This window comes from Poecilia mexicana, unplaced genomic scaffold (assembly GCF_051168715.1).
Source record: "Poecilia mexicana isolate PSO_F unplaced genomic scaffold, ASM5116871v1 scaffold_23, whole genome shotgun sequence".
NCBI classification, from domain to species: Eukaryota; Metazoa; Chordata; class Actinopteri; order Cyprinodontiformes; family Poeciliidae; genus Poecilia; species Poecilia mexicana.
Window position 1 is genome coordinate 4,861,414 of NW_028263392.1, and position 17,282 is coordinate 4,878,695.

Genomic DNA, 17,282 nt, shown 5'->3' on the forward strand with positions numbered 1-17,282 from the left:
CGGCAGTCTGATAGTCTGCTTGCTACGCAGGGCCCTGCAAAAGGGCAAGCCCTTTTGAAGCAGCATCTTGCATGTTGGATTGTGGACATGGTGGAACAGGCTTATGTTTTACAGGACCACCACCCCCCTGCGGGTGTACGGTGCCATTCTACCAGGAGCATTAGTGTGTCATGGGCCTCTATGAATGGAGTCACTCTGGAGACTGTTTGTGCAGCAGCCTCCTGGTCATCTCCCTAAATACTTTTGCTAGGTTCTACAGGGTCAACCTCTGGCGGTCATCCGGGACTCATAGAACCGTAGTTACAGTCGTAACGTTCGTTCCATTATGTCTTCTTCTGATAGAAAGTGTGAATTTTATTACAAACAGCAACAAGCTACAACTCTACAAACATTTTCCCTCTGAAGATGGAGTACAGAAAAAAAAAGAAAATTACACAATGCAAAAATATTTACTATATGATAAAAAAGACAAAATCCAATGAGGTCTAAAAGTGAGACTAACTCTGCATCCGTGTCCAACAGTCTGGTTCTGCCTGAACTCGTCTCACATCGACTCTGGTTTCAGTCTTCTTCATTTCTAACAGATGCAGACATGTTCACACAGAAAGTCCCTCACACATCGTGACTCCATGACCAGGAATGACTTTGTATACGATCAGATGGTTGATGAGTGAAAAAACTGCAGAGGTTGAACTGATCCACTCTGAGTCTGGAGGAAGGAGCCGTGTCCTCTCTTCATCCATCAGATCCTTCTCTCAGGCTCTCTCTGGTCAAACTGGGATCAGTGGAGTTCGTTCATGGATCTGTCGTCTCTCTGCAGAAGAAGAACATCAGTCAGATAAACAAAGAGAGACAAAAACACAGAAATTAAGAGACAAACCTTTAACTTTGAGCAGAACCATATTCTCTCTTTGAAGGTTTCCCTTCAAACTGTAGACTAAACATCTGTACTCTCCACTGTCTGCCTCTGTGGGTAATCTCAGAGTCAGACTGAGGTCTCCAGTCTTCAGCAGGTCTTCATCCATCCTGGTTCTGTTTCTGTAGAACCGGCTCTGTTTCTCAGGCTGGTCAGAGTTATTCTGATAAACATGGACTGTCACGTAGATTCCCTTTCTCCACTCCAGCTCAGCGTCTCCAGGTAGATCAGGTGTTGTTCTGAATGGCAGCCGGACAGACTCCGCCCCCTCCTCCACCTCCACCTGGCAGACTGAGAGAAGATCAAGGTGAGTTTACATGACACTGTTTTTATGCGTCTCTGTTTCCTGTGTCTTCCCTCATTCTGACATATGTTCAATGAAACACAGGAAAAAAAACCTGAGCTGACTGTAAAATACTATTGTTTCAAAACTTCAAGCTCGGCCTTTAAAGTTAAAGTGTGAAAACTTTAGGTTTTGGGAGCTGCTGTTGACTCCCTTACTGAGGAAGATTATTATTTTTGAACCATGCATGAAACTTTGTTTTTCACAGAAACAGAATGCTAAACCAGACATTTGCAGTGTTTTCTCTTTGTACATGTTGCTGATGTCGTACAGGAGAAGGCGAAAGTGCAAACGTGGTGAAGAGGATCTAAAAATCATTTATGTTGTGTGTAAGCTCACTCTGAACCTCTGGGAACCTTCAGGAATCTGTTTTCAGCTTCTGGAATAAATTAATACATTGGCAAAGATGCGTCTTCTGTAAAATGATTGATTCTGTGTATTTAGCTAAAATTGTGTCTCATTTTAAATAGAATAAATATCTATGACAATATAGAAATATTAAATGTAATCCACTGACCTTTGACCTCCAGCTGAACTTGTTTCTTCATCAGGACGTCTCCGTTCCTGCTGGACACTTTACAGGTATAGATCTCACTGTCTTCATCGGTGGGCCGTCTCAGAGTCAGACTGAGGTCTCCGGTCCTCAGCGGTTCTTCATCCATCTTGGTCCTGGTTCTGTAGAACTGGCTCTGTTCTCCAGGCTGATCAGAACCGTTCTCATACACATGGGCCTTCTTGTCTGGGCTCTTTATCCACTCCACTCTCACATCTCCAGGCAGATTCTCTGTGGTTCTGCAGGGCAGCAGGACCGACTCCACATCTGAATCCACCTTAATCTGATGTTGGACTGAAAGAACAACAGAGGACAAGATGATCGTTGTAGTTAGCAGCAGATCGTCTTTGAGCAGAATCACAAAAAGACCTGAAACCCCATTTCAGTTGATTCAAAGCTTATGTTGCATCACAGACTGTTGTGGACAGTAATGGAGTACATTTACTTGAGTACTTTACCCAAGTAAGACTTTTTGAGAATCTTTATTTTTTTGGGTTGGCCCAGAGGCTGGTCCAGGGGTTAAGAGCTGCTGTCTGTCAGTTCCTTCATTATTTTGAATCATTGTGTGCCTTATGTGAGTCTTATGTCTCTCATTTCCAAATCTTGACCTCAACATTCACTTTAAGTTGATGAGGATTAATTTCTATCACTTCCATTCTCTGGAGAAGCTTATCAAAGTCCTCAACAGTGAACTGTGGTCCAACTTGTAACTCAGAAAATAACGATAAAAAATCCTACTGTCCTTAAATTTGAGGTAATCCAGTATTGGGGGTAGAGAGTGTAAAAGTAATAAATGCCAAGTATATCAAGTACATTTCTGAAATACAAAAATTATTGAAGGTACAACTGAGGACTAGAAAGAGAAACTCAGGCTCACTTTGTAAAGCCCAACAGGTGGTTTATGTGCCATATGTCTGCATCATTGCAGTTGAACAGTATTTGGCTACTGGAACTTGAAGAAATTTACAGTTTAGCCCCAAATTATTCTTCACCTCATAAACCTAGAATTAAAGGAATCCAACCTGTGATATTTCATCATTAATTTTCATAGATCTACTTTGTCTTTGAAAGTGAAACTTAGACATTGACCTATGACCCTCAACTGAGTCAATCAACACTACTGATCACAACCAATCAACTTATAACAATAAATAACATTTAAACCTCTGACCTTTGACCTGAAGCTTCACTCGTTTAAACATCAGAATGGCTCTGTCCCTATTGAAGACTCTGCAGGTGTAGATGTTCTCGTCTCCAATTGTGGGATGTTTCAGAGTCAGACTCAGGTCTCCAGTCTTCAACAGGTTTTCATCCATCTTGGTTCTGGTTCTGTAGAAATGGATCTGTTCTCCAGGATGATCAGAACCGTTCTGATACACATGGACCTTTTTACCGTCTCCATCTGTCCACTCCACTTTAGCATCTCTGGGAAGATTCTTTGTGGCTCTGTAGGGCAGCAGGACAGACTCTGCCCCTGAATCCACCTCCAGCTGTTGGACTGAGAGGACAACAGAGGACAAGATGAGCTGGACAGATAGCAGCAGTTCTGAGGACATGTCCTGGAAGCAGAACAGGTTTGTTTTCAAACTATAGTAATATATGTGGTTTAAAAAGTTTTTAATGTGTTCAAGCTGCATGAACAAAAATTTTTTCTCAGTAGACCCATACAAGTCCAACTAAAACTCAAATGTTTAGATATGAGTTTGGTTCAGAGTCACAGATCTAATCTCTGCTACACCTTTACAAAAATTTAAGGCTCTAAATAAAAACAAGTTTTAATGAGTGACTCCACTTAATTAAATTCCTCATAAATATTGACTTATTGTGGTGGCTGTCAATACAAGCTATGTCTTATTTATGTTGTAACTTAAGTTGCTTTATTTTAAAACCGTTTTTTAGTTTTGCCACGTCCTGGATGGCTGAGAACCAACAAGTAGACCGATATGAATATCTGGGAAGTATCATAACTTAAAATTAATGCTCAAAGCACCAGGAATTTTATAGAAAAATATTCAGATTTTATTTTATAGTTTTAAAGGATCCACACTGGATCTAAAAAAGATCATCCTTACTTTTTTTTTTTTAGATGAAAAACGGATTTATTTATTTGTTTCTTTTGCCTTTTTATATCGATATTGTTAAAATACAAATGTTTCTTTTATGATTTCTTTGGGGGCACAATTCTAGACTTTTCCAAGACGAATATGTCTACATATTGGACAAAACATTCCTAAAGAAAAAAAACAACTTAAAAATGTTCTTTCTTCATCTTCTGTGCACTGTATTTATATGTTTCTCTTCATTCATATCTTTATCTGTTTCTCTTTTTAATTGTTCTACATGTCATTATTTTACATTATCACATATAAAATTGATATTTTTAAAAATGTGTTTTTCAATCCTGGATGTAAAGCATTTTAGAAATAAGAACAGGTTGAGCTGCATGTCTGTATTTACATCTGCAGGTTGACCTTTAACCTGCATCAACAGCCAGGCTGCAGTCATTTTAAATATCATTTAAATCTCACTGAACTCACTGCTGACATGGAGCTGAACTTGTTTCTTCATCAGGATCTTTCCGGCCCTGTTGGTGACGCTGCAGGTGAAGATCGTACTGTCTCTATCAGTGGGCCATCTCAGAGTCAGACTGAGGTCTCCAGTCCTCAGTAGGTTTTTATTCATGCTGGTTTTGTTTCTGTAGAGGTAATGCCGTTTTTCAGGCTGATCAGAACCGTAGTCATACAGATAGACCGTCCAGTTTTTGTTGTTTGTCCACTCCACTCTAACATCTCTGGGCTGTAAAGGTCTGGCTCTGCAGGGCAGCCGGACAGACTTTGCCTCTGAATCCACGTTTACCTGTTTGACTGAGAGAGAACGCAGGATTCAGAAATTGTTGATTAATAAATGGTTATAAATGCTGAGCAAAAGGCATTTACTGGGCCAGTTAAAACACATTTTCTGTTGCTTTATGTTTAGAAATTCTTCATGTTTCACTATTCTCTCCCTCTGGTGTGGTAAGCGGTTGCTAGCTTAGCTTTAGCTACTACGGTTATATGTTCTGTCCGGTTGTTTCTCCATCTCAGGTGAAAATCCTGATATCTGTTTGTTCCGTGTCGCCCAACAGGTCATTATGATCAATCACTATAACTGATATGTTCATTATATTCTGATTTTGACATTCATGTAGACTCTTCATGTCCAGGTTGAAGAGCTACTGGGATTCAAGTACACCTGGACCTGGAGGTCTTCACACTTTATGACCTACAAACTACACATGAGAATCCTGAGTGTAAAGAACTGACTGTCTGCTCCATCATGAGTTTGGAGCTGGACTTCCAGACTTTATGGTTCTCTACTCCAACACAACAGGTTTAAATCAAAAGGCAAGTAAGGCTTTGCTGAGTTACTTATTAAATGTTTTGTATATCATCTTAACAATTCAAAATAAGTGCCATGAACAAGAAACAACAAATGAAGGCTTTGGCCATTTTTAAAAGGAAGAAGACTAGGACCAAGAACTAATCTTCTTCCTAGTTCTTAGTCCTAGTCTTAGAATCTCTATTATAATATCTTATTAGAAAGAGATTCTAATAAGACATCTGATATTTTTGCAGAAGTTCAAACTTACCTGGTATGAAATAGTGGCGGAAATGAAATAAAGCACCTCCAGACAATCCAAGAACCAGGAGAACCAACAGCACCAGGAAAACTGTTAACCAGATGGGTGTACCCTCTGTGGAGACAACATAACCTGGAGCTAGAGCTTTGACCTCTGACCTTTACCTGCTGATTGTTAGAGAAATGTTTTTGTAATGCTGTTGTGCAAGGATAAAGTTATGGTACAGATTCAGGTCACTTTAGCTGGGAAGGAAATTTTGCAGGGACCAACTGGAGCCGAAAGGAGCCAGAAGTGGATTTCTGTTTGATCAGATAAGGAAACAACTTGACTACATGTTAGTCGACCTTCTTGAGATGGAGCCAGACGTTTTCGATCAATGGAAAATGCAATATACATATAGTATGAATTGTGCCAGGATAATTGTGTAAATGGAATTAAATGATGCCACACCAACATACACATCAACTGAGGTGAAATTCTATAAAAAGTGATGTATCCGACAAAAGTTGGGAGATTTTGGATATTTGCAAAGCTGTGATACAATGATTAATGAGATTTGTAGATGTGAATAGATCTCTCCGTGTTTTGGCCGTAGCAGTGAGGAATCTAAGATCTCACTGCTATATATATATATATATATATATATATATATATATATATATATATATATATATATATATATAATTCACTCACAGAATGAATATATATATTCATTCTGTGAGTTAGTCACTTTTATTCCTTTATAAGGTCAGATGTTTTACCTGGATCCAGAGGTTGGACCTGATCCAGAACCACTCTCTGTCTCAGGATGTCTTTGTCTCTGTAGACGGTGCAGACGTAGCGTCCGCTGTCTCTGGCTGTGGGGTCTCTCAGGGTCAGGCTGACGTTTCCGGTTCTCAGCAGGTCTTCATTCATGGCAGTGCGGCCGCAGTAACGCTTTTCCCTTTCTGCATTGCGTGCGCTTGTGTTTGGATACGCATGAACAAACATAAATCCTGGTTCTGATCGGGTCCACTCCACTCTGGTGTCTTTGGGTAAACCAGCAGATGTTTTGCAGGGCAAGACGACAAACTCTGCATCTCTATTCACCTTCACCTCCACCTGGACATCTGGAGAGACATTGAATCATTTCACTGATCCAGAGAGAAGCAGCAGCAGAAATGATTAACAATCTGGACCAGAACCTTTTTTCTGATGATTTACTACATCCACACAGAGTCTGCTACCGTTACTTAATCCACTGCGGCTAAAACTGCCAAAGAGAAATAAGAGTTCAAAAAGAAACTAGTAGAAAAGCTGAGTATTGGTGACATTTGAGGGTCCCAGGACTGGGTGAGCAAATAATAACCCTTTACAAGACGTGTTACAGCTCCTGACCTGGTAAATTTACTGACTTTATAAATAGAGGACAGAATTTCTTGACAATAAGACATCATGCTAACATTGAAGCTAGCGATGTGTTCATGTTGAGTTTTCTTTGCTCTGTATTTAAAGGTCATCTGTCACATATAGCATCTGATGGTCTTCTTCTTGGTTCACCACTCTGTGCATCATCTTTTAAATGTTTTGGATATTAACATGTACAAAATAACTGACCTTTGACATTGAGCTGAACCTCTGTCAGCTTTAGCGTCTTTACTTCATCAGCGATGCTGCAGACGTAGTTTCCACTGTCAGTCAGTTGAGGCTTTCTGAAGGTGAGGCTGTAGTTTCCAGTTTCCAGAGCATCAGGACTCATCGATGTTCTTCCTCTGTAGATCTGGTTCTGTCCTTCTGGATCACTGCCTTCTTGTCGAAAGAGGAAAACTTTGGAGTTGTGATCGTTACGAGTCCAGATAACAAAGGGATCTTCAGGAATTATTCCCCCATAAAGGCAGGGCAGCAGGACAGACTGCGCCTCCTCAAACACCTCTATCACTGCAGCCTGGATCCTTAAGGACACTAACGGCACACACACATTTAAATCACACCGTCACACATTGAAATAATTCCAGAATCACTGGAATGCAGCTGCTGCTAAGAAACAACCAGTTATTAGTTTCTCCTTTGTTGCAAACATCTTTAATTTTAAAATCTGCTTCATCTGTGAAATTTCAGTTCAACATGAAAAATTAGGACATCGAGATGGAAGCCAACACTTCTGAACAGTTTGTGTCCAGGATGTGGGGGGTCTGCAGAGATGTTAGTGACCCATTGCCTGACCCTGGACCAGTTCTGGTCATCATTGAGGTTCACTGGGACCTGTTGGTGAACTGGTCATGGCGTTCTGCTAGCCTGCAACTCAGAAACGATCCTCACTGAAACCCAGAGAAGCCAACCTGCTGATCAGAGGAAGCTGGTCTTACCGTACAGGAGGATCCCAAACGTCACCAACGTCTTCATCTTCCTCTCAGACAGCAACCATGTCACACTTCTCCTCTACAGAAACTACTGATGAGCTCTGAGAAAATGTTTAGTTTCATTTTTATTAAACCGGTTAAAGTCATTGAAAGGACACGCCTGTTTTGCTCCAGGCAGGTCATGTGATCTTGTTGTTTTTAATACATTATTCTATGCATTAGAAGAATGAACACATTCTTCAACGTATTCATTCAGTCAGCAGAAACAAAAACACTCAGCTTAAAGCTGAACTTTCAGCTGTTTGTTTATGAATATCACTGAAACAATCATATATGAAGACTGAATCTATTCTACCCACAACTATGTGTGAACCAGGTTTTGGTAAGAATGAGACGTTCTGCTGTTTCCATCTGTTAACTCCCGATGATCCTCAGATAAAGCCAAACTCTCCGGATCATCTTCATTCCTTCACGGTTCTTTGAACCCCACCCATCAGCAGCTTCGTCTCTTCCTCATGTCTGCAACTGAAAGATAAAAATCAGCTCCGAGTCAGAATGTTGCTCTGGAAATAACCAAGACTTAGAAACAAATCTGCTTTCTGTTTCACAGAAACAGAAAGCAGAAACACGAGAAACCAGAGTTTCTCGTGTTTATGTAGTTTTATTCATGCTACTACTGTCTCTGACTACAAGTCCTTCAGAGATTTCACTTTAGTCTTACTGAGCAGTGGAATATTGAAACAATCAGATTATATTCTATTCTCGTTTATTGTAGATCTGTAAACGTCATGCTGACTGATAATCCCTCAGTCAGTGTGTAGGGATGCACCAGTTCCTTTTGTTTCTCTTGACATGTTGCGTCATGTACAGCGCACATCGGTGATCACCTCTTTTCTTACGGCGCAACTCCCATATGCAGCTTTGCGGAATCTGTAGATTTCTGATATTTCATTTCTTGCACAGCGTCTCTGTTCCGGTTCAACCTGCTGAACATTTGATTTCTGATGGTTCAGTTTATCACCTGCTTTTATGGCTGCGGCTACATCTTCATTTCCCTGAATTATGACCAAAATCGGATTCTATTTTATTTGTCTTTTGCCCACTAAATATGTTTTTTGACAACCTGTTGGTGCTTTATTTCATTTGGAAAATTGAAGCCTGCTTGTCTAGGTGATGCCGAGTTGAATGGTAACGCTCTAATTTCCCCAAAGGTTGTATTCCAAAAAAATCATGACCCTGATTATGAGCCCTGGAATGCAGCCAAGTCAATAAAACGGGGATAAAAAGAATCGGCAGTGAGAATATACTTTTCCCCCAATTGGTAACGACTGTTGTCATCTCTTCTATCATTTAAAGTACAAACAAGCTTCAGAGATTTAATTTTTAGGGATTCGTTTAGACATCTCAAGACCCTTTTCGTCTTTCATAACTGACCCAAACTTTGGAAAACCCAGAAAAAGGATTAGGCCCTGTTCCTGTGCAGCCAGGATGAGGGCCTCTGTGCTGTCGTTGAGTCCAGCTTTTTCCAGCCATTGGTAGGATTTTCTGATATCAGCCACTTCAGTTATTTGTCTATTCTACATCCCATGTAGGGGCTTGTCCTCCCTTGATGGTAACTCCAGCACCTCAACTTCAATTCGCCATTGTCTGAGACATTCGCTTTTATATATAATCTTATATATAAAAGATTATATTGTTTTTAGTTTTGTATGTATATATACATACATACAAAACTAAAAAGCATATCTTTTATTACATTTCACATCTTTTAAAAAATACATACTTCCATTTTTTGCGATTTGATGCCTTGAACCTGCAGCTTCAGGGGCGGAGACGCATCATCACAGAGACACGTCGTACGCTGCAGTGAGAGCTTTTAAAACTAAACTGTACCTTTGGGAAAAACACAGGCAACACAGAAACCTTTTCCATTTTCCCTGCTGGCAAACCATAAAAACGCAGCTCTCTAACGCCGTGTTCCACTGCAAAGTTTGCTGAAAAACTCGGTGTACTCTGCACTGAGTTTAGCCGGCAATTTGCTGACTTTGATGCCCAAAAATGTAGATTTGAACACATACCTGTGTGAGCAACTTTTCTCCATGATGAAGATGACCAAAACATCTCACAGGAGTCGTCTGACTGATGAACACCTTTGCTCGATACTGAGGATTTCCTGAGCTCAGAGGAAATCTGAGCTCAGGTTCCAGTGTTAAAAACACTGGGATATAACCCAGTGTTGAAAACACAAGTAAAAAAAAATGTATAGATGTTGATTTAATATCTTAATCTACAACGAGATTAAAAAGTAATAAGGTTAAAAAAAGAATATGTTTGTAAATATGTTCAGAAATATTGATAAAAAAAGTGCTAAAAATCTTTAAAACCTGTGAAATATCTCTTTAGTGATTGCTTTTAGTGACAGATTAAACAACCAATAACTTACAGAGTCTGATCTCACATCAGCCAATCAGGTCGATTATCCCGCCCCCTTAACTGCGTCGCTGAGAATAGACCCTTTTCACAGTGACGTCAGACAATGGCCGCCATAACTCAAAACTGGGTATCTTCCGGTGTGATTTTGCCTTGGGAACCAAGCTGAAAAATTCCCGCATTCTCATAATCTTAAGGATATAATAAAAGGTAAGTTTAATAATAACAGCATTTAAGTGTTAGATAGCTGTTATTAATCGTTGTAAATTCACCATTCTCTAACTGTGTATAAAATAAACAGCCTCCGATCGGAGTGTAAACCACCTAGCAGCAGCTTTAGCCACATTTAGGAAAAAATATACTCTCCGTCAGTGCTGTAACGTTTAGAGGTTCACTTTCTGTATTTTATAAAACAGTGTTTACGTGTTAGATAACCGTTATTAGTCATTGTCAATTTACCATTCTCCAACTGTATTCAAAGGAACCAGCCTCCGATCATGAGTAAACCAGCTAGCAGCAGCTTTAGCCACAGTTAGGAAACATATACACCGCCGCCTGTCAGTGATGTAACGTTTAGAGGTTCATTTTCTGTATTAATGGAAAATAAAGGACTGCTTCCAACAACGTTGTTTAGAATAGTATTTTAAATATTCTGGGGCTGATTATGTATCTGCTCATTTCCAAGCTCAAATGAGCAACTTCACGTTCAAACACAAGTCCCCCAAAAAACGCGACCGGTGAATCATTATTTTTTATGAGTTTAGAAAAATCAAGACAAAAGCCACAAATAACAATTGGGCTTGACGACATTTCTGTTTTTCCAGCAACAAAATGCGCATCTCCATGCACTGTTCATTTTTCTGTCGCTGCTGTGACAGAGTCTCTCCCAAAGACGCACAGAAGGAATAAAAATAAATACAAAAGAAAATATTAATGCGCAGTGATTGGGATAAATAACTTTAATCTGATTACTGGATTTGAAATACGAACTCGTTAGATTATTCGTTACCGAAAAAGTGGTCCGATTAGAGGAAGGCATTACAAAGCAGCGGCGGCACCGGACATCTCTGCTTATAACAAACAAATCCCTATTTTATAGGATGAGTAGCAACTCCAGTCTATAATTTAAGAATCTGATCAAGATTAGAGCCCAAAACGTTATAGTTCAAAAACAGTAAAACGTTCTGGTTAAGGAACAGTTATGTCACGTAGTTAGCTAGCTAACAAAATTCACTAATGCTAAGCTAACGGTTACGCAAAACAAAAATACCTACCTTCATAGTCAAACAGGTATTGTTCGGTGAAGAATTTGTAGCCTTTGTCTAATTTAGATTTTGTTGTCAGAGAAAATTGGTTTGCAAATCGTGATCTATCTTCAAATCTTATTTTAGGCAAATGTTTTAGAGACTGTGTAAACTCCATGCTCCGGTGTTCTGTCTGATCAACATATGCTGTCTGTTTTTTTTTTATTTTTTATTAGATCTCAGAAAGCTTCTGTTCTAACAGCTGACGTCCGGAAAAAATCCCCTTGGATGGCGACTGGTCACCAGCCGTGAAACATTGAAAAAATATTTCACTAACACATTGGTAAGACTAAAGGTTTGAAAGAACATTTGACAGACATCAAAAAGATTGGGTTACTTCTTTTATTTAAATAAAAAAGAAAAGTGCGCAATTTTTATTTGTACAATGTGGATCCACAAATATTGTTTATATTAAATTCTACTTTTTTTTATATACATTGTGTGCTCTCCTCTGTTGCTCACGCCTAGGCTCCCCCGAATTTAGAATCTCCTGATCAGGCCCAACTTCCCTTATACTTCTGTAGTGGTATTGGTAAAGTAAATTAACTTAACTTGCCATCTACTATTGAAGGTATTTAAAGTAAACGTTCTTGTGGGTTATACAGACTTCAATAAATTAGCATCCAAGAAGAGATTCCAGGTATCTGGCTTGAGCACAACAGATTAGATCAGTGTGGCAACCTGAGCAATAATTAATGTTTCCTTTGTGGACGTTTTCTTACACAAAGGATCACTGTGTGGCAAATCACTCCAAGGCATGAAACTGAATGGTTGATTTATTATATTTCTTTTATTTTTTTATTTATTAGCCTTTATTTTTGATATTTAAATCAGAAGGCTGCAAATGGAAAAGAAGTATACAATTTTTATTTAAATTGTATTTAATAAATTAATGCCATTTATATATAATTCAATAATTAAAAAAATAAAAAACCTAAGGTGATATGGTGTTGGAGCTTCACATTCTATGACGTCACAGACTCGGTTATATACCAAAGATCTCTGTTATATGTAATCAACTTCCCTCAGCAAGCGACAGCAACAGATACACCGATCACTGGATATTTATGGACATTTTTTGTGGATGAGTTTTTTTGGGTCTGGATCTTCAAGCTGGATTGGAGCTGGTTTGGGGCTCCACAATGGTCAACCAGCCCAAACTGAATACCAGCTTGGACTTAGAGAAATTCAGGAATAATGTGGCTCGAGAAAAAACTGAATTTCTTTCCTCCCGCCATTACAGCTCCACAATAGGGCTGGTTGAAAAGTGCCACTGTCGCACGTAGACCTTATAAGAGCGCTTAATCGACCATGTCAAGTCAAAGACGCTGCCACACAGACCTATTACACTGATTTCCGATTTGACAGTACACATACACAGTGACGTGGCTAGATAAGTAAACCGTCCTATGACGTCACAGAGGCAGTTATATACCGAAGATCTCTGTTATATGTATTCAACTTCCCTCAGCAAGCGAGAGCAACAGATACACCGATCATTGAATATTTACAGACATTTTTTGACAATGAGTATTTTATCTGGATCTATAAGGTGGATTGGAGCTGGTTTGGGCCTCCACAAAGTCAATCAGCCCGAACTCAATCAGGGCTTTGACTTTGAGAAGTTCAGGACCCAAACAGCTCTGGAGAAAACGCCATTTGTTGCATCCCGCTATCACAGCTCCTCAATGGGGCTGGTTGAAAAATCCAAAATATTTTGTACTGGAGTGCCCCTGTCGCGCGTAGACCTTATCAGAGCGCTTAATCGACCACGTGAGGTGAAAAACGCTGCCACACAGACGTATTACACAGATTTCCGATTTGACGGTACACAGTTTCTCTCACCGCCAGACAGAGATGATGAGGACCAACCAGCAGCTGAGAATTACATCGGACAGGCTCAGCAAAGGAGAAACTATTTTTCAAACTTTTTTGGACGGGACCCGATCGGTGTTTGTGGAAAAGGTCTGATCAATGGTCTATGCAAAGCCCTAAATGCTACCCGAGAGCTGTGTTCTGGAGCAAGTGGATCTGAGACAGACGTTGGAGCTGACGGGGCAGATTACCCACCCTTCTTGGAGTCCTTAGAGGTAATGGAGAATGCCCCTCCTGGGAACTCCCTTGTTCTACTTGGGGACGTCAACGCTCACGTGGACAATGACAGTGAGACCTGGAGGGGCGTGGTTGGGAGGAATGCCCCCCCTCACCCCCCATCTGAACTTGAGAGGTGTTCTTTTGTTGGACTTTTGTGCTCGTCATGGATTGCCCATAACGAACACCATGTTCAAGCATAAGGGTGTCCATATGTGAACTTGGCACCAGGACACCCCTAGGCCGCAGTTCGATGATTGACTTTGTCATCGTATCATCGGATCTGCGGTGGCATGTCTTAGACACTCGGGTGAAGAGAGGTGCGGAGCTGTCCACTGACCACTACCTGGTGGTGAGGTGTTCTGGGCACGTCCCACTGGGAGGAGGCCCGGGGGAAGACCCAGGACACGCTGGAGGGTCTATGTTTCTCGGCTGGCCTGGGAACGCCTTGGGATTCCCCGGGAAGAGGTGGAACAAGTGGCTGGGGAGAGGGAAGTATGGGCCTCCCTTCTTAAGCTGCTACCCCAGTCCATGCATTCAACACTTAATGTCTATTTACATAGAAATAAAAATGAAAAATCAGAGTGAAGCAAAAAATTTTCTATTTCTTTTGTGCTACAAAGGTAATGGCTACAAACTACTTACAGTTAAAGTATTTTTGACTGAAAAAATAGAAAATTTAGCTTGTTATCTTCATAAAGAGACCAAGCTTTTGCATGTATTCCAAATTGTTCAAGAACAGCAGCTCATTTAATTTGGGTATACCTTTTCAGGTGTTTTGGTGATTTTGGTACTGCCACCTAAAGGGTTAAATGACCTCGTCGAATTTCAATGTTCAGATTTGAAAATTGATGTTCACAGATGGTTTTCAAACTGAACAGCTGCTTGAAGACAGACTTATAAACAATTATACATTATGATACCAGAGTAGCTTTCAATAGGGAAAATCATATTAATGTCAGTGGAGAGGGAAAAAAACGCGAAGGATCTGGAGCCATCTTGTAGCAAAGCTGCAGATTGCAACCAACTTTACTTAAATATTAAAACTTACAGGAAATTTAATAATATGACCAGGTCATTAGAAAACATTGTTGGCAATATTTAAACACAATTATAGAGCCTTTAAAAAAAAAAAAAAAAAAAAAAAAAACTAACTCAGAAATTGTAAATTGTTAGGTTTGTCTCAAACTAAACATTTTTGCTGAAGGACAGTTTTATTTGCATAATTCATTTTATTTTATTGTTTCAGTTTTGTTTACTTATTTTATAATTTAAAATATCTTCCAGTTCCAGTGTTAAATATACATTGGAATCGAAAGCTTATTGATATTTGATATTCTGTTCTTGCGTTATTTTGCCATTACTGTGATTCTCAAAACAACAATATTTATTTTGCAATCAGTCAGTTCTGGGACAAATTATCATCTAGCAAAATGTGTAATCATAACCGGCCTATAGATTCTACTGTAAGGTCACAAAAACAAATATTTTATCCAGTTTGTTCTAAGACAGCAGAACAATGCACTTCCTTCACGTCACCATAAAATCTGCTCATTTTCTCACCTCTAATTGCAGTTTTCCTTGGCAGTTTGCTCTCGGTTCTACATCTAACTTAGCTCCTTAAAAAAAATCTTCCTAGCAAATGTCTTCCAATTAACAAAACAGTTTCTACATTCAGCTGTCCATATGAGCATCTGTTTGCACGGTAACTTTATTAGCATTCCATTGCCATATCCCTGAAGGTCCCAATTAGTGCTGTTTCTTCAGCTCCCACTCGCTTTCCATTTGCTTCCAGCTACATAACAAGCTTCCTCAGGTTCCCTGTGTTTGGCTGGCTGTTCCCCATTAGCTCTGTCATTTTGTCACCGGCTAGTTATGCGTACACTTAGGCTTTATTACTAATTTATCGCTTTAAAGAGTCACAAGGATATAAAAGAACCAGATATGTCTTACTCTAACAAAATGGAGCCCCTTTTTTAAACATAAAAAAAAGCACAGCACAAATTTTGCTCATCGGCGTGGCCTCCTGCTTCTCTGCATTGCTGAAATCGGCAACTTACATTCCTGATGGCCAAATTAAAGCTACCCAAGCTCTGTAAATATGTCAATATCGCCCTGATAATACAGCAAACTGATGACAGATATAATCAAGCACTTTCCGCAGCGGCCCCACTCAATCACCTTCAGTCCTCTTGAGTATATTAGATAGATGTCAGGTGTTTTCTTGGCATTCCTCCCTTTTCCTCGTGTGAATGCACTCTAAACGTTTGGAAAGCAGATGAAATTGGCTGCTCAATTTGCCTCATTAAGGATGCTTATTAGCATTCATTTGCAAAACAAATTCGCTTAGCTGGCTTCACATTTAGTCTGATAAAAAAAAAAAAAAATCCGGCCTGAAAATCGCTGACGCGTGACGTGAATTCAAATTACAGTTCTGCGAATAAAAAATAATAATAATACTGAAGAGTGACAGGTAAAGTAAGATGGTGGTGGTAATAGAAAAACTCAATTTAGCTCAAAGGAAGACACCTTTTGTTATTTTTACGCAGTGTTTTAATGTCGCGTGCTGTTTCATAATTTCTGCTGCCTCCAAGGGCAAATAAAAAACTTAAGTTGTATTATGTAAGCCTTGGCTTCACACTATATAAAGTGCCTTTTTAGGTTTCCTCCTGTTAAAGGAAGTCTTTCCACTTCGAACACAAGGCCTAATATGAGGAATTGCAGCAAAATCGGTAAGTCGATGCAATTGTTTCCAACTGGCATTATAAAGTAATCTTAACCATGTTGTATTTTATCTAGAACTGGATTTAAATGTCCAGTGAACTCTAATGGCTTCACCTGCTCGCGGATTTGTCTGTGAAATCTAACTCCAACTTTCCAAAGGAGCAGGGGGGGGGGGGGGGAGAAAAAAGAAAAAAAAGAATCAAGTTTTTCGATGTGCAAAGCAGGTTCAGACGCAGTAAATTTTAAGAACCGTGTGTATGTGGGGAAACAAATTTTCAGGAAAGCATTTCATGGTGGTTCAAATGTGACTTGTTTTGTTTCTTACAGGGAGAACCTTGAACGCCTCCACGTGAACGCCTCGAGTCGCTATAAATAGCTTCATTTTCCTGAGGCCCCTGAGATAGAGGGGGGAGATGGAGAGATTGACTCGGGGGTTGAAAAGAGGTAGGGCGAGATGGAGAGAGCGGGAGGAAAAAGGCACTAATATCTTTAATATCAAAGATGGCCAACGGAGAGAGAGAAACATTTACACAACCTAATGTGGGGCGTTAAAAATGCTTCAAATGACAGTTTAAGAGTAACAGAGTCCATTTAAATATAGAGGACCAAAACTGATATACAAAATAAAAGTATAAATATATATTTAGTTTGTCCTTTTCCTTACACGAGTTTCCATTAAGTAATGTATATATTTTCTTTTTCATTTCCCCTAAACATGCGTTTTTGTCAAGAAAAGTACATATTTTGTTTTGTCTTGTTCTTTTGTCATTGCCTCTTCTCTTCTCCTGTTTTAACTTGAGGAGAGCTGCCTTCTATGTCCAGCTCCTCTACTATTGGTCAATAGAACTTTGGAACCAACGTCACCGCCGCCGAGTAAGCTGCGTTTAGCTCAAGGTTGATCTTTCTTAAATTGAAACCCAAATGTAATGCTTTTTATGCCTGTGTTTCTTCATATTTACATTC

General features: G+C 39.7%; 1 protein-coding gene across 1 annotated transcript; it reads right to left on the reverse strand.

The window, feature by feature from the left end:
• Window positions 1–323: 323 nt before the first annotated feature.
• On the reverse strand, window positions 324–7,930 carry LOC106912538 (muscle M-line assembly protein unc-89-like). The gene is made up of 9 exons (XM_088003094.1): window positions 7,777–7,930; window positions 7,028–7,372; window positions 6,193–6,540; window positions 5,441–5,545; window positions 4,350–4,676; window positions 2,984–3,310; window positions 1,777–2,106; window positions 881–1,207; window positions 324–814 (listed from the first exon to the last, which is right to left on the reverse strand). Exons 1-9 carry the CDS (start codon window positions 7,811–7,813, stop codon window positions 771–773), a joined length of 2,190 nt encoding a protein of 729 aa, XP_087859220.1. The 5' UTR covers window positions 7,814–7,930; the 3' UTR covers window positions 324–770.
• Between the last annotated feature and the right edge of the window lie 9,352 nt (window positions 7,931–17,282).